Genomic DNA, 20,228 nt, shown 5'->3' on the forward strand with positions numbered 1-20,228 from the left:
TTGAGTATAACTGTGGTAAAAATACCAAAGGGTAGATTTTCAGGGTCAAAGCTATGCAGAATTGTAATTCTGACAGATACTGTCAAATAGTCTTCCACAGAGACTTAATTTGTACTTTGACCTACAATCAGTCTGTGTATGAGAGCACCTGTTTCTCCACGCTCTAGATAAATAAGATAGTGTATGGAACTTTTTGTTCTTTGTGGATATAAGACTAAGAGCTATTGTAGTTCCTTTTCTATGAACTATGTGTTCACATCCTTTGCTACTGCGTTGTTGCTATTTTATTACTGGTTTGGAAGAACTCTTTATATATTAGAGAGTCTGGCCTTTTGTTTGTATTAAGTATTACAATAACATTTTTCTACTTATTTGTAGTTTTTTGCCATGTGTACAATTTTTATTTTTAATTAAAATGTATCAATCTTTCCTTTTATGGATTCTTTTAGCCTTTCTAAAGTAATATATTTGAAATGTTGTATTCTAGTACTCTCATACATCTGAGATTTTAATCAGTTCCAGTAGCCCACACCCTGTCAGTTCAGTCGCTCAGTCGTGTCCTACTCTTTGCGACCCTATGAATCGCAGCACGCCAGGCCTCCCTGTCCATCACCAACTCCTGGAGTTCACTCAGACTCATGTCCATTGAGTTGGTGATGCCATCCAGTAGCTTGCTTGTATCTCTCCTCTGAAAGCCAGAGTAGAGAAGCTCCCTGGTCCAATTAACTGATTTAGCTCCTAAATACAGGGTGCCTTGTATATTTGCAGTGGTTTCCTGGGTGCCATCTTTGCTCTTCTTAATTTGATTGTAGATTCTTTGAAAACATGAACTCTATCTTAAGTTTCTGTATCGCTCTACCCAGTACACGGTAGAAGCCTTAAACTTGGTTTCATTTATAGCACTCTGTACTTTAGGAGGGGAAGGGAAGGAGGGCTGCCACAACTCCAGATGGTTGGGAATCATCTTGCGCCACAAAGTCATATGCTGCCAGCCTGGATCTTTCAGTCATTTTTGGGTTGGTAGCTGCTATTTGGCTGTTGGATTCAAACACATTTTGTTCATAGGCTGTGGACAGAGAATTCCTTACCAATTAAGCAAGCAGAGACTGGAGGCAAACAGCCTAGGATAATGGCCCTGGTGACCTTTGTCTTTGGTGTGCTTGCCCCCTTCTGGGATTATGATTCTTTTTAATCTCCCACTTTTAAAATTCTTTTTACTTTTTTAAAAAACATTTGGCCACATTGAGAGGCATGTGGGATCTTAGTTCCCCAACCAGGAATCAAACCCACACCCTCTGTATTGGAAGCATGGAGTCTTAACAACTGGACCATCAAGGGAAGTCTCATAATCTTCCACTTTTTAGACAACACGTATTTAACACTGCTCTTCCATGTTTGCTTACTTAGGCTGATGATTTGACATGTCTGAATTTTTTGACTGTGATGTCATTCACGTTTCCGACATTTTTTAGAAGTAGATGACTGAGTTTATTTTCAGCAATGAGCTCAATTGCCAAAGCAAGGAATTTAATGCAGAATCTCTTGGCAAGGAAACTGATAGGAGGGCCTTCAAGACCTAGCTGATCCAATCACAGAGCAAGTGACCAAGGATCACTCTCCTAGCATCCTTGCAACATGTAGGAGTGGAGGGCAAAGGATATATCAGAAGTGTTCCCTATTTTCAAGGAGTCTGCAGTTTGTAGAGAAAATTCATGAACGTGGTACAATTAGAAGTATGAGTCCTTAAATCACACTCAGTTGTGGCTCAGAAAATGGAAGGGCCAGCGTGACCAAGAACACAGAAAAGCTCTTATTTTAGAAGGCATAAGACCTGAGTGTGATCCTAGGACAGAGTTTCTGAATCTGGGAGTCTAAATCAGGTAGTCCATAAGCTTGGATGAGGAAAAACTACATCTCAATTTGTACCAACTCCTAATGGAAATTTAGCATTTCCATCCATGATGAATGTAGGCAACAAACCACAGTATTATAGAGCACTCATGACTATCAGAATCACAGATTTTTCATATTCCTCACAGTTGCTATTTTCCAATAATGCTCACATGCATCACCACCACTTCAATATTAAGCTAGTTATGAATGGCCACTATATATTTATTCAGTTAATGAAAGAGATTTACTTATATCCATTTTGGAAAAGATTTTGGTTACTGTAGTTCAATATAATTATTCCTTATTGTAATCTTATGTTTCATTTCATAAATGTGAAAACCTTATTCTACTGTCCAGCAGTTTGGGGTCCTCAGCTGCTATCTTAGCTCTTGGCACATGGTTGTTGTCTGTTGTTTGGTTGCTAGGTCATGTCCGACTCCGTGCAACCCCATGTATTGTAGCCTGTCCGGCTCTTCCGTCCATGGGATTTTCCAGGTAAGAATACTGGAGTTGGGTTGCCATTTCTTTCTCCAGGGGACCCCAGAGACCATTCCCTGCATTGGCAGCAGATCCTTTACTACTGAGCCACCTGGGAAGCCCTTGGCACACAGCAGTTGTTTGATAAAGAAATGAAAAAATAAACAACAGGGGTACAAGTCTGAACAGACAAGATGGAGCCACGTTCCTGACTTAGCAATTAGAAAATGCATAAATATGCTTTATTTATGTGTTATCAGATTTCAGAAAAAACCTTATGTATTAGAATAGATAGCATACAACAAGATAGAATAAGCTACCTAGAAACTAGACAAGGAAAGAGTAAGTTGAGTCAGGAATGAGACTAGAAACTGAGGTCATAGAAAATGTAAAGATTTGGTTCTTTGATTTCTTTCATCAGTGTCTTATAGTTTTCTGTATATAGCTCTTTTGTCTCCTTAGGTAGGTTTATTCCTAGGTATTTTATTCTCTAAGTTGCAGTGGTAAATGGGATTGATTCCTTAATTTCTTTCTGATTTTTCATTGTTAGTATATAGGAATACAAGTGATTTCTATTTATTGATTTTGTATCCTGTGAGTTTACCAAATTCACTAATTAGTTCTAGTGATTTTCTGATAGTGTCTTTAGGGTTTTCTATGTACAGTATCATAACGACATAAACAGATGGAGGGATATTCCATGCTCCTGGGTTGGAAGAATCAATATTGTGAAAATGACTATACTACCAAAAGCAATCTACAGATTCAATGCAGTCCCTATCAAATTACCAATGACATTTTTCACAGAACTAGAACTAAACATTTCACAATTCTGTATGGAAATACAAAAGATCCCGAATAGTCAAAGCAATCTTGAGAAAGAAGAATGGAGCTAGAGGAACCAACTTGCTTTATTTCAGACTATACTACAAAGCTACAGTCATCAAGACAGTAAGATATTGGCTCAAAAATAGAAGTATAGATCAATGGAACAGGAAAAAAAGCCCAGAGATAAATCCACGCACATACGGGCACTTATCTTTGACAAAGGAGGCAAGAACACACAATGTGAAAAAGACAGTCTCTTCAATAAGTGGTGCTGGAAGAACTGGACAACTACACAAGAATGAAATTAGAACATTTAGTAACACCATACACAAAGATAAACTTGAAATGAACTAAAGACCTACATGTAAGACTAGAAACTATAAAACTCTTAGAAGATAACAGGCAGAACACCGTATGACATAAATCATAGCAAGATCCTTTATGACCCACCTCTTAGAATAATAGAAATAAAAACAAAGATAAATAAATGGGACCTAATTAAACTTAAAAGCTTCTGCACAGCAAAGGAAACTACCAACAAGGTGAAAAGACAACCCACAGAATGGGATAAAATAATAGCAAACAAAATAACTGACAAAGAATTAATTTCCAAAATATACAAGAGCTCATACAACTTAATACCAGAAAAACAAACAACCCAATCAAAAAGTGCGCAAAAGACCTAAACAGACATTTCTCCAAAGAAAACATACATAGATGGCTAATAAACACATGAAGAGATGTTCAACATCACTCATTATTAGAGAAATGCAAATCAAAACTACAGTGAGATATCACTTCATCTCAGACAGAATGGCCATAATTAAAAAATCCACAAACAACAAGTGCTGGAGACGGTGTGGAGAAAGGGGAACCCTCCTACACTGCTGGTAGGAATGTAAATTGTTACAGCCACTGTGGAAGACAGTATGGAGATTTCTTAAAAAAAACTAGGAATAAAACTACCAAATGACCCAGCAATATCACTTCTAGGCATATACCCTGAAGCAAACAGAACTGAAAAAGACACATGAACCCCAGTATTCATTGCAGCACTATTTACAATAGCCAAGACATGGAAGCAATCTAGATGTCCATTGACAGGTGACCGGATAAAGAAGTAGTGGTACATATATACAATGGAATATCACTCAGCCATATAAAGGGATGCGTGAGTCAGTTCTAATGAGGTAGAGGAACCTAGACCCTATTACACAGAGTGAAGGAAGTCAGAAAGAGAAAAGCAAATATCATATATTAACATATATATATGGAATCTAGAAGGACAGTACTGACGAATCTGTTCACAGAGCAACAATGGAGATGCAGACACAGAGAACAGACTTATGGACAAGGGTGGGGGAGAAGAAGGAAAGGGTGAGATAAATGGAGAGGGTAGCATGGATGCATATACACTGACATATGTAAATAGATAGCCAATGGGAATTTGCTGTATGACTCAGGGAACTCAAACTGGGCTCTGTAACAGCTTAGAGGGGTGAGAATGGGCGGGAGGTGGGAGGGAGATTCAAAAGGGAGGGGACATATGTACACCTATGGTTAATTCATGTTGATGTATAACAGAAATCAAACCAACATTGTAACCAATCATCAACAATTAAAATAAATAAATATTAAAAAAAAAGATTTGGTTCTAATAGGCAACACAAAAAGAAAATCCTAATAGCTGTATAATTCACATTGCCCTTCCTGGTGTTTAGTAAAATTAAAACAATTGGTTAGGAAAAGCTGTAATAGTAATTTCTCCTCAAGATTTAATCAAAGAAGAACCAAAATTTGCTTTCTTACCATGGTTTGATGGAAGTGATGCACTCCAGACACAAGCCAGGTCCAGGGGCAGAAAGCTGGATCTCAACCAAAGACTGAGCAAGAGCTCCACAGAAGGACAAGAAATAGGGCTTATTTTAAAGAAGACACCACTTAGAGAAGCAGTGAGCCCAGAAGGCCTCTGGAGACCAGATTTAAATTGAGCACTAAGGAGAAGACAGTGGCACAAGAGACAGAGACACTGCCATGCACGAGGAAAGGATGGGCGCAGAAGGCAACCTGGAGCAGGCTCCTCGAAGAGCAGCCCTTTGGTAATTGGACAAAAGCAGCCAGCATGGTACTGGGGTGGAAATAATACAATCCTTCTGTGCACTCAGGTAACCAGTTTGTATTTTCTACTTTGGGCCATTTTAAGTGCTGGTTCACAGCTCTACAAAAGGGAGAGCTGGGGCAAAGAAAGGGCAGACATTCAGAGGCCTTGTTTCATCACTCAGCTGTCCTGGGAAACTTCAGGGAGGGGATGTGCACTTAACATGGGAGTTGGCAACCAGCTGGGCTCTTTATTGACCCAGGTGACCCCTCTGTCTCACCAATCAAGACTCATTCAGCACTGTGGTGGGGAGCCAAGCGTGTGCTATCATGGGGTCCTGGCTTCTTCGCCAGAACCCCTATGCCTCTTAACCTGGCCCTGACAACTCCTTTCTTAAGCATGAAGGGCTCTGGCTTCATGCTTGTGAGCCACTCACTCTCTTCTTGTTCTGGGTCCCTGTGGAGAAGGACAGGACATGCCATGCATGAAGGTCCTTAGCTGCTGCTGCTGCTGCTAAGTCGCTTCAGTCGTGTCCAACTCTGTGTGACCCCAGAGAAGGCAGCCCACTAGGCTCCCCCGTCCCTGGGATTCTCCAGGCAAGAACACTGGAGTGGGTTGCCATTTCCTTCTCCAATGCATGAAAGTGAAAAGTGAAAGTGAAGTCGCTCAGTCGTGTCTGACTCCTAGTGACCCCATGGACTGCAGCCTACCAGGCTCCTCCATTCATGGGATTTTCCAGGCAAGAGTACTGGAGTAGGGTGCCATTGCCTTCTCCGGAAGGTCCTTAGAGACTCCCCTAACTCAGGGGAAGCTCACCATTCCCACTAGAAACCAACAGGAAAATCCAGGGACCAGTATACACTTATCGGTCTAACCCTGCAGAGCTAAACAGAAGGTTACAAGAATTAATCCAAATTTTGGTAACTAAATGATTCAGTTTTACATTTCTATGCATTCATTTTAAAAAGAGAGAGAGAATAGAGAAAAAGTATCTTACTTTGGGATTCAAGTCAAAGAAAGTGTAGTATTTAAATCGTAACAGCAGCTGCTCATCCTCCTGGATGCCTTGTTCCATAAGGGAACGTGAGGAGTCTAGCCAACTAGAAAACAAGATAAGTTTTAAAAGTCAATCAATTTTACACACATATTTTAGTATTATATAATATGATATATATACATATATATACATGTAAATGTATGCATGTATGTCTATATACACCCTTGAACAAAGTCTGGGTATGTAACATAATCTAAACCCAGTAAAGGAGATGACTTGATAGTAGCGTGTGCCTCCATTTTATCACACAGCTTTCTAAGTGTTTTTTTGTATTTATGTATTTTCTCACTGACTTTAGAGTAAATCAGTGAAGGAGCCAGGGCAGTTATTATTTTCCTAGTTTTAGCAATAACAAAAATGAGCCTCAGTAACAGTAAATGACATGTTCAAGGTCCTGTGCCTCCTGGTGGAGCTGGAATAAGAATCTGCAGTTGCTGACTGCTGCCCCTACTTGTGCTGTGTGCACTTGCTGACTGCTGACCACTTCCACACCAGGTGATCTGACCCCAAAGTGGCTTTATCTTATTGTCTAGAACTTTCTGTAACTATGGAAATCTTCTACATTGCCCAGTCCAATTGAATAGCCACTAACCGCATGAGGCTACTGAAGATTTAGATGTGCCTAGTGCCGTGTTTTGGAGAAGGCAATGGCACCCCACTCCAGTAATCTTGCCTGGAAAATCCCATGGACAGAGGAGCCTGATAGGCTGCAGTCCATGGGGTCGTGAAGAGTCGGACACGACTGAGCGACTTCACTTTTCACTTTTCACTTTCATGCATTGGAGAAGGAAATGGCAGCCCACTCCAGTGTTCTTGCCTGGAGAATCCCAGGGACGGGGGAGCCTGGTGGGCTGCTGTCTATGGGGTCGCACAGATCGGACACGACTGAAGCGACTTAGCAGCAGCAGCAGCAGTGCCATGTTTTAATTTTAATTATATTCAAACATAAATGTAAATGTCCACATGCTGCTGGTGACTCCTGTACTGGGCAGCACAGTTCTAGAGTCTGAAAGATAAATACTGGGTAATGATGAGGAGAGAATAAAAGTTAACAATGAATGAGGTGGGAATGAGGGCCCTCCAATACCACTGAAAATGGCTTGAACTTCTATATATGAATATATAGAAGATCAGTTTATATGTTTTATGTATTTTATATGTTTATATAAATTGATTTTATTTTATTTATTTATATATAAAATATTCTATTATATAATCATATATTCCCCTGTAGGAGAATAAGAATAACCAAGATGCAGTCTCCATCCGAAAGGAACTGACAGTCAGTGGGGTAACCAAGCCTCATATTAAAGAAACAAGGTGACACTGGAGCAGTAGAACAGGACTTGAGGGAGTGACTGATCTTCTGAGAAGACTGGAAGTGGCTGGGCCTTATAGGACAAACAGGGACAGGCCAGTAGAGCAGGAGGGAAGGAGAGGGTCCTGGAGCAGAGGGAAAGCTGGAGGCAAGGCAGCGACACAGGAATGAACATGCACGTTGGGGGGATGGGGAGCATGAGAGCACAGCAGGACACACAGATGGACATACATGGGGTCTGATCTCAGGGGATCAAAGGAGAGTATGAACTAGGATCCGGGGGAGTGGAATGCTAACAAATGTGACTTTACTTGGACAACAGTGAATGAAATAAGTGGTGGTTTGAGAAATAGTTTGAGTGTATTTTCTGAGACTACTTCAAAGCTTAAGGACTCACTAATTGGAATGCAGAATGGAAAAGGGGTGCTCTACAAAAGACAGCAGGGCCACTTGGGTCTCCCCTGCTGCCACAGAGGGGACCAGCCCACTTATAAGCTGATCTACATCCCATAAAATTTGCACACGTGTCCGAACAAAGAATTAGCATTCACTAGCCAGTAAACCATTGAGTTAACCCAATGTGTAAATGTTGTCACACTTTAAATGTATTGAAATGACAAATGGCTACATTTTGTCTTTTTTGTTGCTAAAATCAGTGCTGACCTTTGTGAATAGTATACAATTCCTAGGTGTGCTGACTTGAGAACTGAACAACCCCTCCCTGCCTCATCTCCGCAGCATCTCTCTTCCTACATTAATATCAGTTCACAGAGAAGTAAAACAAGTCACGTCCTTACCCTGAGTTAAGCTTGGCTTTGTCAGCCAGAGACCGAGACTGGTACATATCAGCAAGTGCTTCTGGTGATTGTGGTGGCTGGCTGAATGCCAGGATGCTGCAGTTTTGTTCTGCCAGAGGGCTGTCACTGAACCAAGTCATTGTGGATGATGCTGGCGTTCCGTTTATGGGGTCATATGTGGGGGTCATGGTTTTACTGTATAAGCCAGGACTTACTGCAAAGCAAAGGAAAGTACGAACTAGGATATGAGATTTGGGATAAGGATCTTTAGAACAACACTGCTTGTACTAAAATGGATTTTGAACTTAAATGTTTGTATTATTTAGAAAAATCAGATGAATGATGGCAGAAGTTAAACACAGGTAAAACTCCAGTCTGGGTATTTAGTTCCTGGAAAGCTAGGAAACTCATAGGCTGTAAAATCTTCCAAAATCAACCCAGACAAATGTAGGACTATTTTCTTCTCAATAATTCAAAAATTTTTTATATCAGTAGTGCGTTCTGGCACTATTAGAAAACTGGAGCTCTCACAGAATACACGCATATACTTTATTTTTGGGCAAATCTCTTAAATTGCAATGCTTACCAATTTAAGGAATTTAGCTAGTTGATGGTTTATAAATCATCTGACTCTAATTTGCATAAGGGAAGTATAATAATCCCTTTCATTCTTTGTACTGGAATGTACTATGCAAGAAACTCTCAGTGTTGCAAGCAAGGTAGAGATTCATTCTTATATACAGGCATATCTCATTTCACTATGCTTCGAAGATACGTTTTTTTGTTTTTTAAATTTTTTTATTTTTAACTTTGTGACTCTGTGTTACATTTTGGTAACTCCTCCAATATTTCAACCTTTTTTTCATTACTATTATATTTGTCACTGTGATCAGTGATCTTTCATTTTACTACAATGACTTGCTGAAGGCTCAGATGATGTTAGCATTTTTAGCAATAAAATATTTTAAATTAAGGTATGTACGTTTTAAAAAGACATACTGCTATTACACTCTTAATGGTAGCAATATAGTGTAAACATAACTTTTATATGTGCTGGGAAACAAAAAAAAAATTTTATGCAACTCGCTTTATTACAGCAGTCTGCAGTATCTCTGAGTATGTCTGTAAAAATAAAAGGATGACACTTTTCTAGTTTTTACTGCCTCTCCTGTTACATACCTAATGCAAGATTTAAATTGAGTTCAGAAAAGAGTCATGTGAAGGTAGAATCAGGAGGAGAAGTATATTTGAATGATCTAACAAATTTCCTTATCCCACAAATTCATGGTCAATTCTGTGAAAGTTTTTCATTCATCAGCAACATAATATATACATTAAAATAATGAGCTATATAACACACCTTATTAAAAAATTTCTGTTCTAAAATTAGTTGGATATTCTTTCCTTATCACCGGAATCCTTAATTTTAGTCCTTGTTTAGGGAGAGAGGAGGAAAGGCTAAGTAGATGAAAGGAGAGTTCTTGAGACTTAAGAATTTAAGAAATTCTTGGATTTAATAATAAATTAAAATAATGAAACACCTATCATGAATCTTACCAGATGGACCTGAAATTGTTGGAGAACCCTCCAGGTTTAAAATATCTTCAATTATGGGCTCCTTATTATTTTTGTCTTTTTTCTTCTTCTTTTTAAAATATTCACCTGAAGGCTTTAATAATGACAATTCTTCTGCTCTTCTAATATCTAAAAATAAATATAAAAAAGAAAAAAGAAAAGCAAGAAGTAAAAAGAAAATTCCTTCTAAGACTTTGAGTCATGTTGGGCATGTGAAACCATTTCTCAAAAAATTCCTGAGAAGTAAATGGAACTAAATGACATTCCTTTTGAAGAAATTGAAGATCAGTGGCCCCCAAAATGGGTGTGTAGAGATCAAACAGTGGAGGGAGATTCATTCTAGGAACATTTCTAGTTTGTTTTTAAATCTATTGTGAAACTATTTCAAACATATTCAATGCTAGTATGGTGGCCCCTTCCCATGCTCGCCACCCCCTTAAACCTTTCCTAGTATTTCGCTGTTCTTGTGTCATTTACTTACTAGCAGTTTTCCCCTTCCTCCTTCCTTCTTTCCTTTCTCCCTTCCTTTTCTGTTTTTAGGTTTTTAAGCAACCAGTAAGGACTCCATCTATTTCTTTATGGGCCAGTGACCCTCAGAGCTTTTATCTGCCAAGTGGCTTCTTCCATCCCTGTGGCAGACATCCTAGGCACCTTGTCCATCTCCTGGCCCTCCCCATTTTGGTGCACTCTGACCTCCTTCCAGTGGTAGCTAGGATGTATCTCTTTATCCAAGGGCCTGCTCTGGATGCCAGAGTCCTCACTCCCCAGACAGAGATGCAACAGGTCACATGAGTTCAGAGAGTTAACACTCCCCAAGAGCAGCCCTCAATAACTCAGTGACTGGTGGAATGGTATATTAACACCCCAGGTCCCTCACCCCTTGGTTGCACAGCTCCAAGGCATGACCACACCGCTTCCCAGAGGGCCCCAGCTGTCCGTAGTGTGAGCTGATTAGTGACACTCGCTTATAGTGGCCTTCTCTTTCCAGTCTCACTTTACCACTCCCAGCCAGTGTTTCCTGGCATAACCTTCTAAATAAATAATATTTATACTTGAATTCTTATCTCAGGTCTTCTTCTGGAAAACTCAAGCTAAGAAGATAGTCCCCACTGTCCTCCATTACTCAAATATACTTCTAACCGCCATTTCCAATTAGAACTGATTGTACACTGGGCTGTTATGATCCCAGGTAAAAATCAAGGAATGTGGATGTTAGAATCTCTGGGCAGCTTTCCTGGAGGTAAATGCACTAATTCCACAGGTATCCCCACCTCTTAGTTCAGCTGAGGTTGAATCTGGCAGTTGAGCTGCCAGTAAACAAGCCTGACTGTCAGGTTGCAACACACACCTGTAACCATTCCAAATGCATAATTTATACACAAAACCAGGAGACAAATAAAAATTTCTAGTGGAAGCATTAGTAACAAAACAAAACAAAAACCTCACTGATACCTAAGCCCAAGGTTTGTATCTTGTCTTTTCTTTGAGAGAAAAAAAATCATCCTATTGCTAGATTTAAGTTCAGTTGGTCAGATATAAAAAGTGATTATTAGGGAATTCCCTGGAGGTTCAGTGGTTAGGTCTTGGAACTTTCACTGCAGGGGTCATAGGTTCAAAGTTCAATCCCTCATTGAGGAACTATGATCCTACATGCTGTGCATCTTGGCCAAAAAAAAAAAGTGATTATTAGAAATGCCAAGTTGAGTCATTTAGAGCTACCATGAAGGTGTAATCTGGAAAGAAAAGAATGTATGAATGCTTCTATTTAAAAACTTCAAGTTTTTGACCCTAGCCATGATGTGTGTTTCTAGTCCACTGTGGTGTCTGAAATGTACATTTTATTTACTCATTTACTGTTTTCAAATTTTCATTAGAATACTATTGAAAGCCAGGTACCTTGTGCTTATATCATTTGCTCACCATGCATCAAGGAAAAATTCTGGAACTTACCTTTTGTAATGGAAGCTTCCAATCATTTGTCTGGTCAGCAAACAGTTACTAAGCAGGTGATATGTGTTGGGCATTGTGCTAAGTGTTAGGAACAGACATGCTCAAGAAACGGCTGTCTTCATCCTATATAATACCATACCAGCCTGCACCACTCATTACTGGCACTCTCAATACTGTGTACATTATTAGACTTTTTCCCTTTTTTCCTCCATTACCTACCCTCTTTTAACATCTTATTTTTTACATGATTTATTTTCTGTCTCTGTATGCTACAATGGAAGCTCAGGGAGGGCAGAGGGTTTCGATTATTTTTATTGCTAACCAATCTCTAGCACTTACCATAGTGCCTGCCAAGTCAAAATATATATTTGCTGAAGGAATGAATAAGCAGTGTACAGTTTAATGGGGAAGATAGATCACCCACTCACATAGCGTGTATACTGTGTTCAAATCCTAAATATTAGCCTTGGAACTCAAGAGTATACCTACACACTTTCAAAAAATATACTTCCTGACCCAGAGTTTGCTACTATTATGGAAGTCCCAGAAAGAAGAAATGGTTTGGGCAGTGTTGTCCCTAAAGGCTGTTAAAATTTTTGATCCATAATTAAGTGTACTTTTCTGCTTAAAATAAACTCCACAAATGATGTTTATGGACAGAGTTATTTACTGGAGCCAAGTGTTAGGGAAGCAATTAGGATACTGCATCACCATTATCTCAAGAACAACATAGACATATCAGCTCTATGGTGATAATGATTTAATGGAACTCTTTTCGTTTGTCTTCAATATAACAATTTCAGTATGGCTTAGGGAAATGAGTTTTGGGGTGGAAATCTTAATGGAGTTGTCTTTTCTGTTTACAAGTCTCTTTTGAAATAGCTTTAAGCTTTGGGAAAATGAACCTGATTTATTCTGATAATGTTCCATCTGGTTTAACTTCACTTAAATGGCTAAAGTCCCCAGAACTGGGCTTGAAAACTGTGCTCCTAATAAGGGATGTAAAGCCAAGCAGTTGTGGGCAGAAGTGTGTGTATTTTCCTGTCCTCTTTTGCTGAGAGTACAGAGGGCAGAGGTGCCCGCCTGTGGGGACTCACTCAGGGCTCTGCAGATGTCGCTGACAGCTCTGAAGACCACAGTCGAGAAGCTGACTCGCAGTCGCACTGTCTTCATGTTCGGCAGGCGCAGGCGAAGCATTTTATGCTGAGGGGTAAAGACAAGCTTTGCGTCTGCCTGGACCCCACATTTGTCCAGAGTCCAGTGTGTTTTCAGAAGCCAGCAATGTTTCTGTTCCCACCAAAGGGCAAAGTCTGACCAGTCCTGGGCTATGTCTGCAAGAATAGAGAACAGATCTCAGTAAAGTGAGAGCAAGCACTTGCACCCTGGAGTCAAGTCCTGCATGTGCAAAACCAAAACCAATGCTGGTCTTCCACTCTCATCTTCCTACAACCCAAGCCTCCATCATTCTTGGCTTCTTGTCAAAGTCCCTAAGACAAGGCAGCTAGAAGACTGACTGAACCTTACCTTCTTTATATTTAAATACTATGGAAGGAACAGAAACATACAACTTTTATTCACGATGAAATGCTAAAGTTGTCTTCTCCCAAGTCCCTCAGTGCCAGAAGCAAGGCTTTATTTAATCAAGATGATTTCTCAAATAGAAATGGATCCTTCCAGGTCCCTGGTGGTCTGGTGGTTAAGAATCCCCCTTCCAATGCAGGGCACGTGGGTTTGATCCCTGGTCAGGGAACTAAGAACCCACCTGCTGTGGGGCAACTAAGCCCATGTGCTACAACTAGAGAAGCCCACACACCACCAACATCACCACCACAACGAGGGAAAACAGATGAATCCTTCAGACACCGGCTCACAAGGGAATATCAAAAGCTTCCAGTCAAAGTGCACACAGAACTACTGAGAAGTTTACATTTCACCCTTCTCAGGAATGTCCACCTCTTATCAGGACCACGGCATTACCAGTTTCCAAAATTGATAACACTAAAATCAGAGCTGAATATTTTATTTCTCAATGGTAGCATCAACACTGAACCCTTCCACTTCTTCAGTGCCCCTTGGCATCAAGATTGAATCTTTCCCCTTTGCCAATGTTAGAGTCATATTCAATCTTTTATTTTGCTAAATTAAGAGCCATCAGTACTTTTACTTAAAAAATGGCTTCTCCCTCTTTCTCTCTTTTTAAATTAGAAAACCTTTCTCTCAGTGCTATTAGTAGAATAGCTTCTACTGTAGGCTTCCCCAGTGGCTTCGTGGTAAAGAATCTGCCTGCAATGCAGGAGATGTGGGTTCAGTCCCTGGGCTGGGAAGATTCCCTGGAGGAGGGCATGGCAACCCACTCCAGTATTCTTGCCTGGAGAATCCCATAGACAGAGGAGCCTGGAGGGCCATAGTCCATGGGGTCACAGGAGTCAGACATGACTGAAGCGACTGTGCACAGCGCAGTGTGGCATAAATGCTGTAATGCTGTAACTATTTTGGAAAGTCCTATGATTCACTAAATTTTCCCTGATCTAAATGTCCAACAGAAATGCCTATACTTACCTAAGACAGGTACTATCTATAAAAGCCCCCATATGTAAAGAACCCAATGTCCATAAACTATCAGGTAAATGGATAAATTGTGGGAAAAAAAAATCATATAACGGAATATTATACAGCAATGAGAATCAAAGAACCCAACTATATGCAATAAAATGGATAAATCTCACAGACATAATGTGGCATGAAAGAAAGCAGATGCTTGAGGGTATATTATCCTGTGTAATTCCACGTATATACAGTTTGAAAACAAGTAAAATTATTCCTTTGGAGTTACAATTCAGGGTAGTAGCTACCCTTAGTGGGACAGTGGCTGGGAGGTGTCAGATGTGGGACTTGGGTGGGTGAACAGGTACTGTTTTATATCTTGATCTGGGTGGTGGTTATATGACTTTGTGAAAATTCACTGAACTATACACTTCTGATAATTGCACTTTTTGTATGTATATTATATTCCAATGAAGACAACTTAAAAATACTTTATATCACTAGTATAAGTGAAAAGCCAACATCTGTGGTCTTAAATAGAAGACAAAAAAATAAATGCAAAGAAAATAAAACATTATTAAATTCTAGGTCCATCATGTTGACTCCTGATGTTAAGACTCTGACCCTGAAGACTTCTTTCCTTGTTTAAACAAGGGCTAGTAGCAAACGGTGGGTAAGGACACTGGCACCAGGCTGCTTGTTCACAGAGCAATCAAGCACTGACAAAAAAAATCACATAACAGTCTAAGGCCCCAGGTGTGGTCTAAGGTTACCCTAGATGTCACCATGGAGGGTGACCTCATTCCAGTGCAAATAGGTTATTACACCTACTGGGGAGCTTCAGTTTGCTACCAAGTTTTGACAGAGGGGGTCAGGGGGTTGTTTGGGCTCCTTCAGGGCTCCATTTCTCTTCTTCCTGCAGAAAGGGGCCATTGCAAGATGGATGATCAGAAAAACTTAGATAGTCAGACAGCCTAGTTCAGTCATTCAGTGATGATGCAACATAGAGGGTTTCAAATGTAGAGAAACCATAAATAAGCAGCAACTTACTTATCTGTTCCACTAACTTGAGCATCACTCCCCCAATGTGCAGGTCTCCAGACACTCTCAGTGTGATGTCCTTCTGCTCCTCTTCATTTGGATGATCAACTCGGACCACAAGCTCCCAAGAAGCAGATGCAAAGTCACTGGATGACAGCATTGTGGCAAATACAGGTGTCTACATGAAAAAAGGCAGACAGACCAGAAGGAAACTGAGGCTCATCAGGTAGACTCTGCAGAGCAAAACTTTCTTTTCTCTCATTTTTAGTCCCTTCCTCAAAAATGCTGCAGAGTTCCTGATATTAAATTCAGCATCTTAACTTTAAAGACAAAAAGTCTTATAAAAATGATCTCTTCTAAATCTCTTGTACTTTAAACTTTCTACCCTCCCAGGTCTACCTAGCTATTTATTTTCTGTGTCTGCCCAATGCATCCATCCCTTTCTCCTGACTTTTCTTAACTTTCTATGAACTACTTTAGCAATAGGCAACAAATCACGACAATCCTTGACATAAAAAAAATCACATTTATTGAAGCATAATTTGCATACAATAAAATGCATTGAATTGAAATGTATACTTTGATGCATTTTATTATATGCATATTATACTTAAATAGAATTGATTTTAAAAAGAATATCTATACATAGGTATTATTACATTCACCCATAAAATAGTAAGGACATTTTCTGGTATGAAAAATTAAAAAAAAAAAACAAACAGAACAAAAAAGTTTCTTTTTTAGTCATATAACATGTAGTTTTATCTTAAGCACATAAGAGATACAGGTCATTAATAATTTGTTCTTGTTGTTCAGTCACTAACTCATGCCCTTCTCTTTGTGACCCCATGGTCGTATGCTAGGCATGCTAGGCTTCCTTGTCCTTCACCATCTCCCAAAGCTTGCTCAAACTCATGTCCATCCACATGCCCATCTTGATTCCAGCTTGTGAGTCACCCAGCCCAGCCTGTTGTATGATGCATTTAAGTTAAATAAGCAGGGTGACAATATACACCCTTGACATACTCCTTTCCTAATTTGGAACCAGTCCATTGTTCCATGTCCAGTTCTAACTGTTGCTTCTTGGTCTGCATACAGGTTTCTCAGGAGGCAGGTAACGTGGTCTGGTACACCTATCTCATTAAGAATATTCCACAGTTTGTTGTGAACCACACAGTCAAAGGATTTAGCATAGTTAATGAAGCAGATGTTTCATTTGAATTCCGTTGCTTTCTTCATGGTCCAACAAATGTCAGCAATTTGATCTCTGGTTCCTCTGCCTTTTATAATTCCAGCTTGTATATCTGGAAGTTCTTGGCTCACATACTGCTGAAGCCTACTGCATAGGATTTTGAGTATAATCTTGCTACCATTGAGATTAGTGCAATTGTACAGTAATTTGAACATTCTTTGGCATTGCCTTTCTTTGGGATTGGAATGAAAATTGACCTTTTCCAGGCCTGTGCCCACTGCAAAGTCTTCCAAATTTGCTGGCTAAGAGTGCAACACTTTAACAGCATCATTCCAGTTCAGCTGGGATTCTATTACTTCCATTAGCTTTGTTCACAGTGATGCTTCCTAAGGCCCACCTGACTTCACACTCCCAGGATGTTTGGCTCTAGGTCAGTGACCAAACTATCATGGTTACCCAGGTCATTCAGAGCTTTTTTATACAGTTCTTCTGTGTATCTTCTGTGTGTGGAAGAAAGTGAAGAAGAAGTAAAGAGCCTCTTGATGAAAGTGAAAGAGGAGAGTGAAAAAGTTGGCTTAAAGCTCAACATTCAGAAAACGAAGATCATGGCATCTGGTCCCATCACTTCATGGCAAATAGATGGAGAAATGGTGGAAACAGTGGTAGACTTTATTTTTTGGGGCTCCAAAATCACTCCAGATGGTGACTGCAGCCATGGGGTCCCAAAGAGTTGGATACGACTGAGTGACTGAACTGAACTCTGTGTATCAGTTCAGTTTAGTTGCTTAGTCATGTCCAATTGATTCTTTGTGACCCCATGCACTGCAGCAGGCCAGGCTTCCCTGTATATCACCAACTCCTGGAACATGCTCAAACTCATGTCCATCGAGTCAGTGATGCCATCCAACCATCTCATCCTCTGTCATCCCCTTCTCCCTCCACCTTCAATTTTTCCACCATCAGGGTCTTTTCTAATGAGTCAGTTCTTCTCATCAGGTGTCCAGAGTATTGGAGCTTCAGCTTCAGCATCAATCCTTCCAATGAATATTCAGGATTGATTTCCTTTAGGATTGACTGGTTTGATCTGCTTGCAGTACAAGGGACTTTCAAGAATCTTCTCCAACACCATAGTTCAAAAGAATCTATTCTTTGGCACTCAGCTTTCCTTATAGTCCAGCTCTCACATCCATACATGACTACTGGAAAAACCATAGCTTTGACTAGACAGACCTTTGTCAGCAAAGTGATGTCTCTGCTTTTTAATATGCTTTCTTGGTTGGTTATAGGTTTTCTTCCAAGGACCAAGCGTCTTTTAACTTCATGGCTGCAATCATTATTTGCAGTGATTTTGGAGTCCAAGAAAATAGTCTGTCACTGTTTCCGTTGTTTCCTCATTTATTTGCCATGAAGTGATAGGACCAGATGCCATGATCTTAGTTTTTTGAATGTTGAGTTTTAAGCCAACTTCTTCATTCTCCTCTTTCATGTTCATCAAGAGGCTCTGTAGTCCTTCTTCATTTTCTGCCATAAGGGGGGTGTCATCTGCATATCTGAGGTTATTGATATTTCTCCCAGCAATCTTGATTCCAGCTTGTGCTTCATCCAGCCCAGCATTTCATATGATGTACTCTGCATATAAGTTAAACAAGCAGGGTGACAATATACAGCCTTGATGTACTCCTTTCCCAATTTGGAACCAGTCTGTTCCATGTCCGGTTCTAACTCTTGCTTCTTGACCTTCATACAGATTTCTCAGGAGGTAGATAAAGTGGTCTGGTATTTCCATCTCTTTAAGAATTCTGCACAGTTTGTTGTGATCCACACAGTCAAAGGCTTTAGCATAGTCAATAAAGCAGAAGTAGATGTTTCTCTGGAACTCTCTTGCTTTTTCAATGATCCAACAGATGTTGGCAATTTGATCTCTGGTTCCTCTGCCTTTTCTAAATTCAGCTTGAACATCTGGAAGTTCACAGTTCATGTACTGTTGAAGCCTGGCTTGGAGAATTTTCAGCATTACTTTGTTAGCATTGAGATGAGTGCAATTGTGTTACAGTTTGAATATTCTTTGGCATTGCCTTTCTTTGGGACTGGAATGAAAGCTGACCTTTCCCAGTCCTATGGCCACTGCTGAGTTTTCCAAATGTGTTGGCATATTGAGTGCAGCACTTTCACAGCATTATCTTTTAGGATTTGAAATAGCTCAGCTGGAATTCCATCACCTCCACTAGCTTTGTTTGTAGTGATGCTTCCTAAGGACCACTTGACTTCGCATTTCAGGATGGCTGGCTCTAGGTGAGTGATCACACCATCTTCCGTGTATTCTTGCCACCTTTTCTTAACCTCTTCTGCTTTTGTAGGTCCTTACCATTTTTGTCCTTTATTGTGCCTATCTTTGCAATGAAATGTTCCGTTGCTATCTCCAGTTTTCTTAAAGAGATCTCTAGTCATTCCAATTCTATTGTTTTCCTCTATTTCTTTGCATTGTACACTTAAGAAGGCTTTCTTGTCTCTCCTTACTATTCTCTGGAACTTTGCATTCAGTTGCGTATATCTTTCCCTTCCTCCTTGCCTTTCGCTTCCCTTCTTTTCTCAGTTTCTGTAAGGCCTCCTTAGAGGTCTTTGCCATTCCCTTCTCTGGTAGACTGGATGTCCACAGGACAACATGGCAGCAGCAGCCTGAAGAGGCACTTGCGGCCTGGGAAGCAGCTTCACAGAGATCACACTGGAGACAGAGATGGGAGCAGGGTAGTGACCAGCACCACCAATTCCTAGCACAGAGCAGGAGGAGAGGAGAGGCTGGGGCCAGAGCTTGGCAGCGATGGGGGATCAGCTCCAGGGTGACCTGCAGCAGCAGAGAAGGTGAGAGGGGCCCTCTGCTCTTGAGTGGTGGATCAGCCCCAGGGTGGCCAGGGGCAGCACATATTCAACTTACTTGAGTTACCATTTTATAGTATATATATCATATAAGTTTTTGGACACACTTTTGGTGAAATATTTAAAACAGAAGTGACAGACATACAATCCCACTCTTCAAAGTGCAGATGGGGTGAGTGCTTCAAACCCACAGTGTCCCATCATTGGAGGAACTAGGATGAATGAAGCTAAGCAGTATCAAAACTGAGTGTTTTGAGTATAATAGGAAGACTGGAATCCCAAATTTGCAGAACTTAAAAATGTCAGCTCTCTCTTAAGTAGGAAGAAAATGATAATACCTCTTCTGGCTATTTTAAGAGTTGAAATAAAAATCAGTCATTTAAGTGATGACAAACCTGTTTCACTTTGCTAGGTAAAGACAGCTTATAAGAAATCCCTGTTTTCATAAGGCCTGTTCTTGAAAACCATCAGTGTATGCAAAGGGCTCGGGAAAGGGTCTCTCTAAGGGAAAGTGCACAGGAACCCTGTAGATCTTATTTATATGCAGATTCTATTCAGCAGGATCTTATTAACATGCAGTTTCT

The 20,228-nt window shown here is 40.2% G+C and overlaps 1 protein-coding gene across 5 annotated transcripts in view; it reads right to left on the reverse strand.

Annotated features, from left to right (window-relative positions):
• FERMT1 (FERM domain containing kindlin 1) overlaps positions 1–20,228 on the reverse strand; it is a 60,900-nt gene that overhangs the window by 33,351 nt on the left and 7,321 nt on the right. For all 5 annotated transcript variants that reach the window (XM_070381265.1, XM_070381264.1, XM_070381266.1 and 2 more), the window contains exons 2-6: positions 15,588–15,756; positions 13,091–13,324; positions 10,026–10,172; positions 8,469–8,682; positions 6,294–6,396 (exon numbers count right to left, since the gene is read on the reverse strand). In XM_070381265.1, coding sequence (XP_070237366.1) covers positions 6,294–6,396; positions 8,469–8,682; positions 10,026–10,172; positions 13,091–13,324; positions 15,588–15,738 — 849 coding nt within the window. In that variant the 5' untranslated portion in view covers positions 15,739–15,756. The remainder of the gene's footprint in view (positions 1–6,293; positions 6,397–8,468; positions 8,683–10,025; positions 10,173–13,090; positions 13,325–15,587; positions 15,757–20,228) is intronic.

Source organism: Bos mutus, chromosome 13 (assembly GCF_027580195.1).
Source record: "Bos mutus isolate GX-2022 chromosome 13, NWIPB_WYAK_1.1, whole genome shotgun sequence".
NCBI lineage: Eukaryota > Metazoa > Chordata > Mammalia > Artiodactyla > Bovidae > Bos > Bos mutus.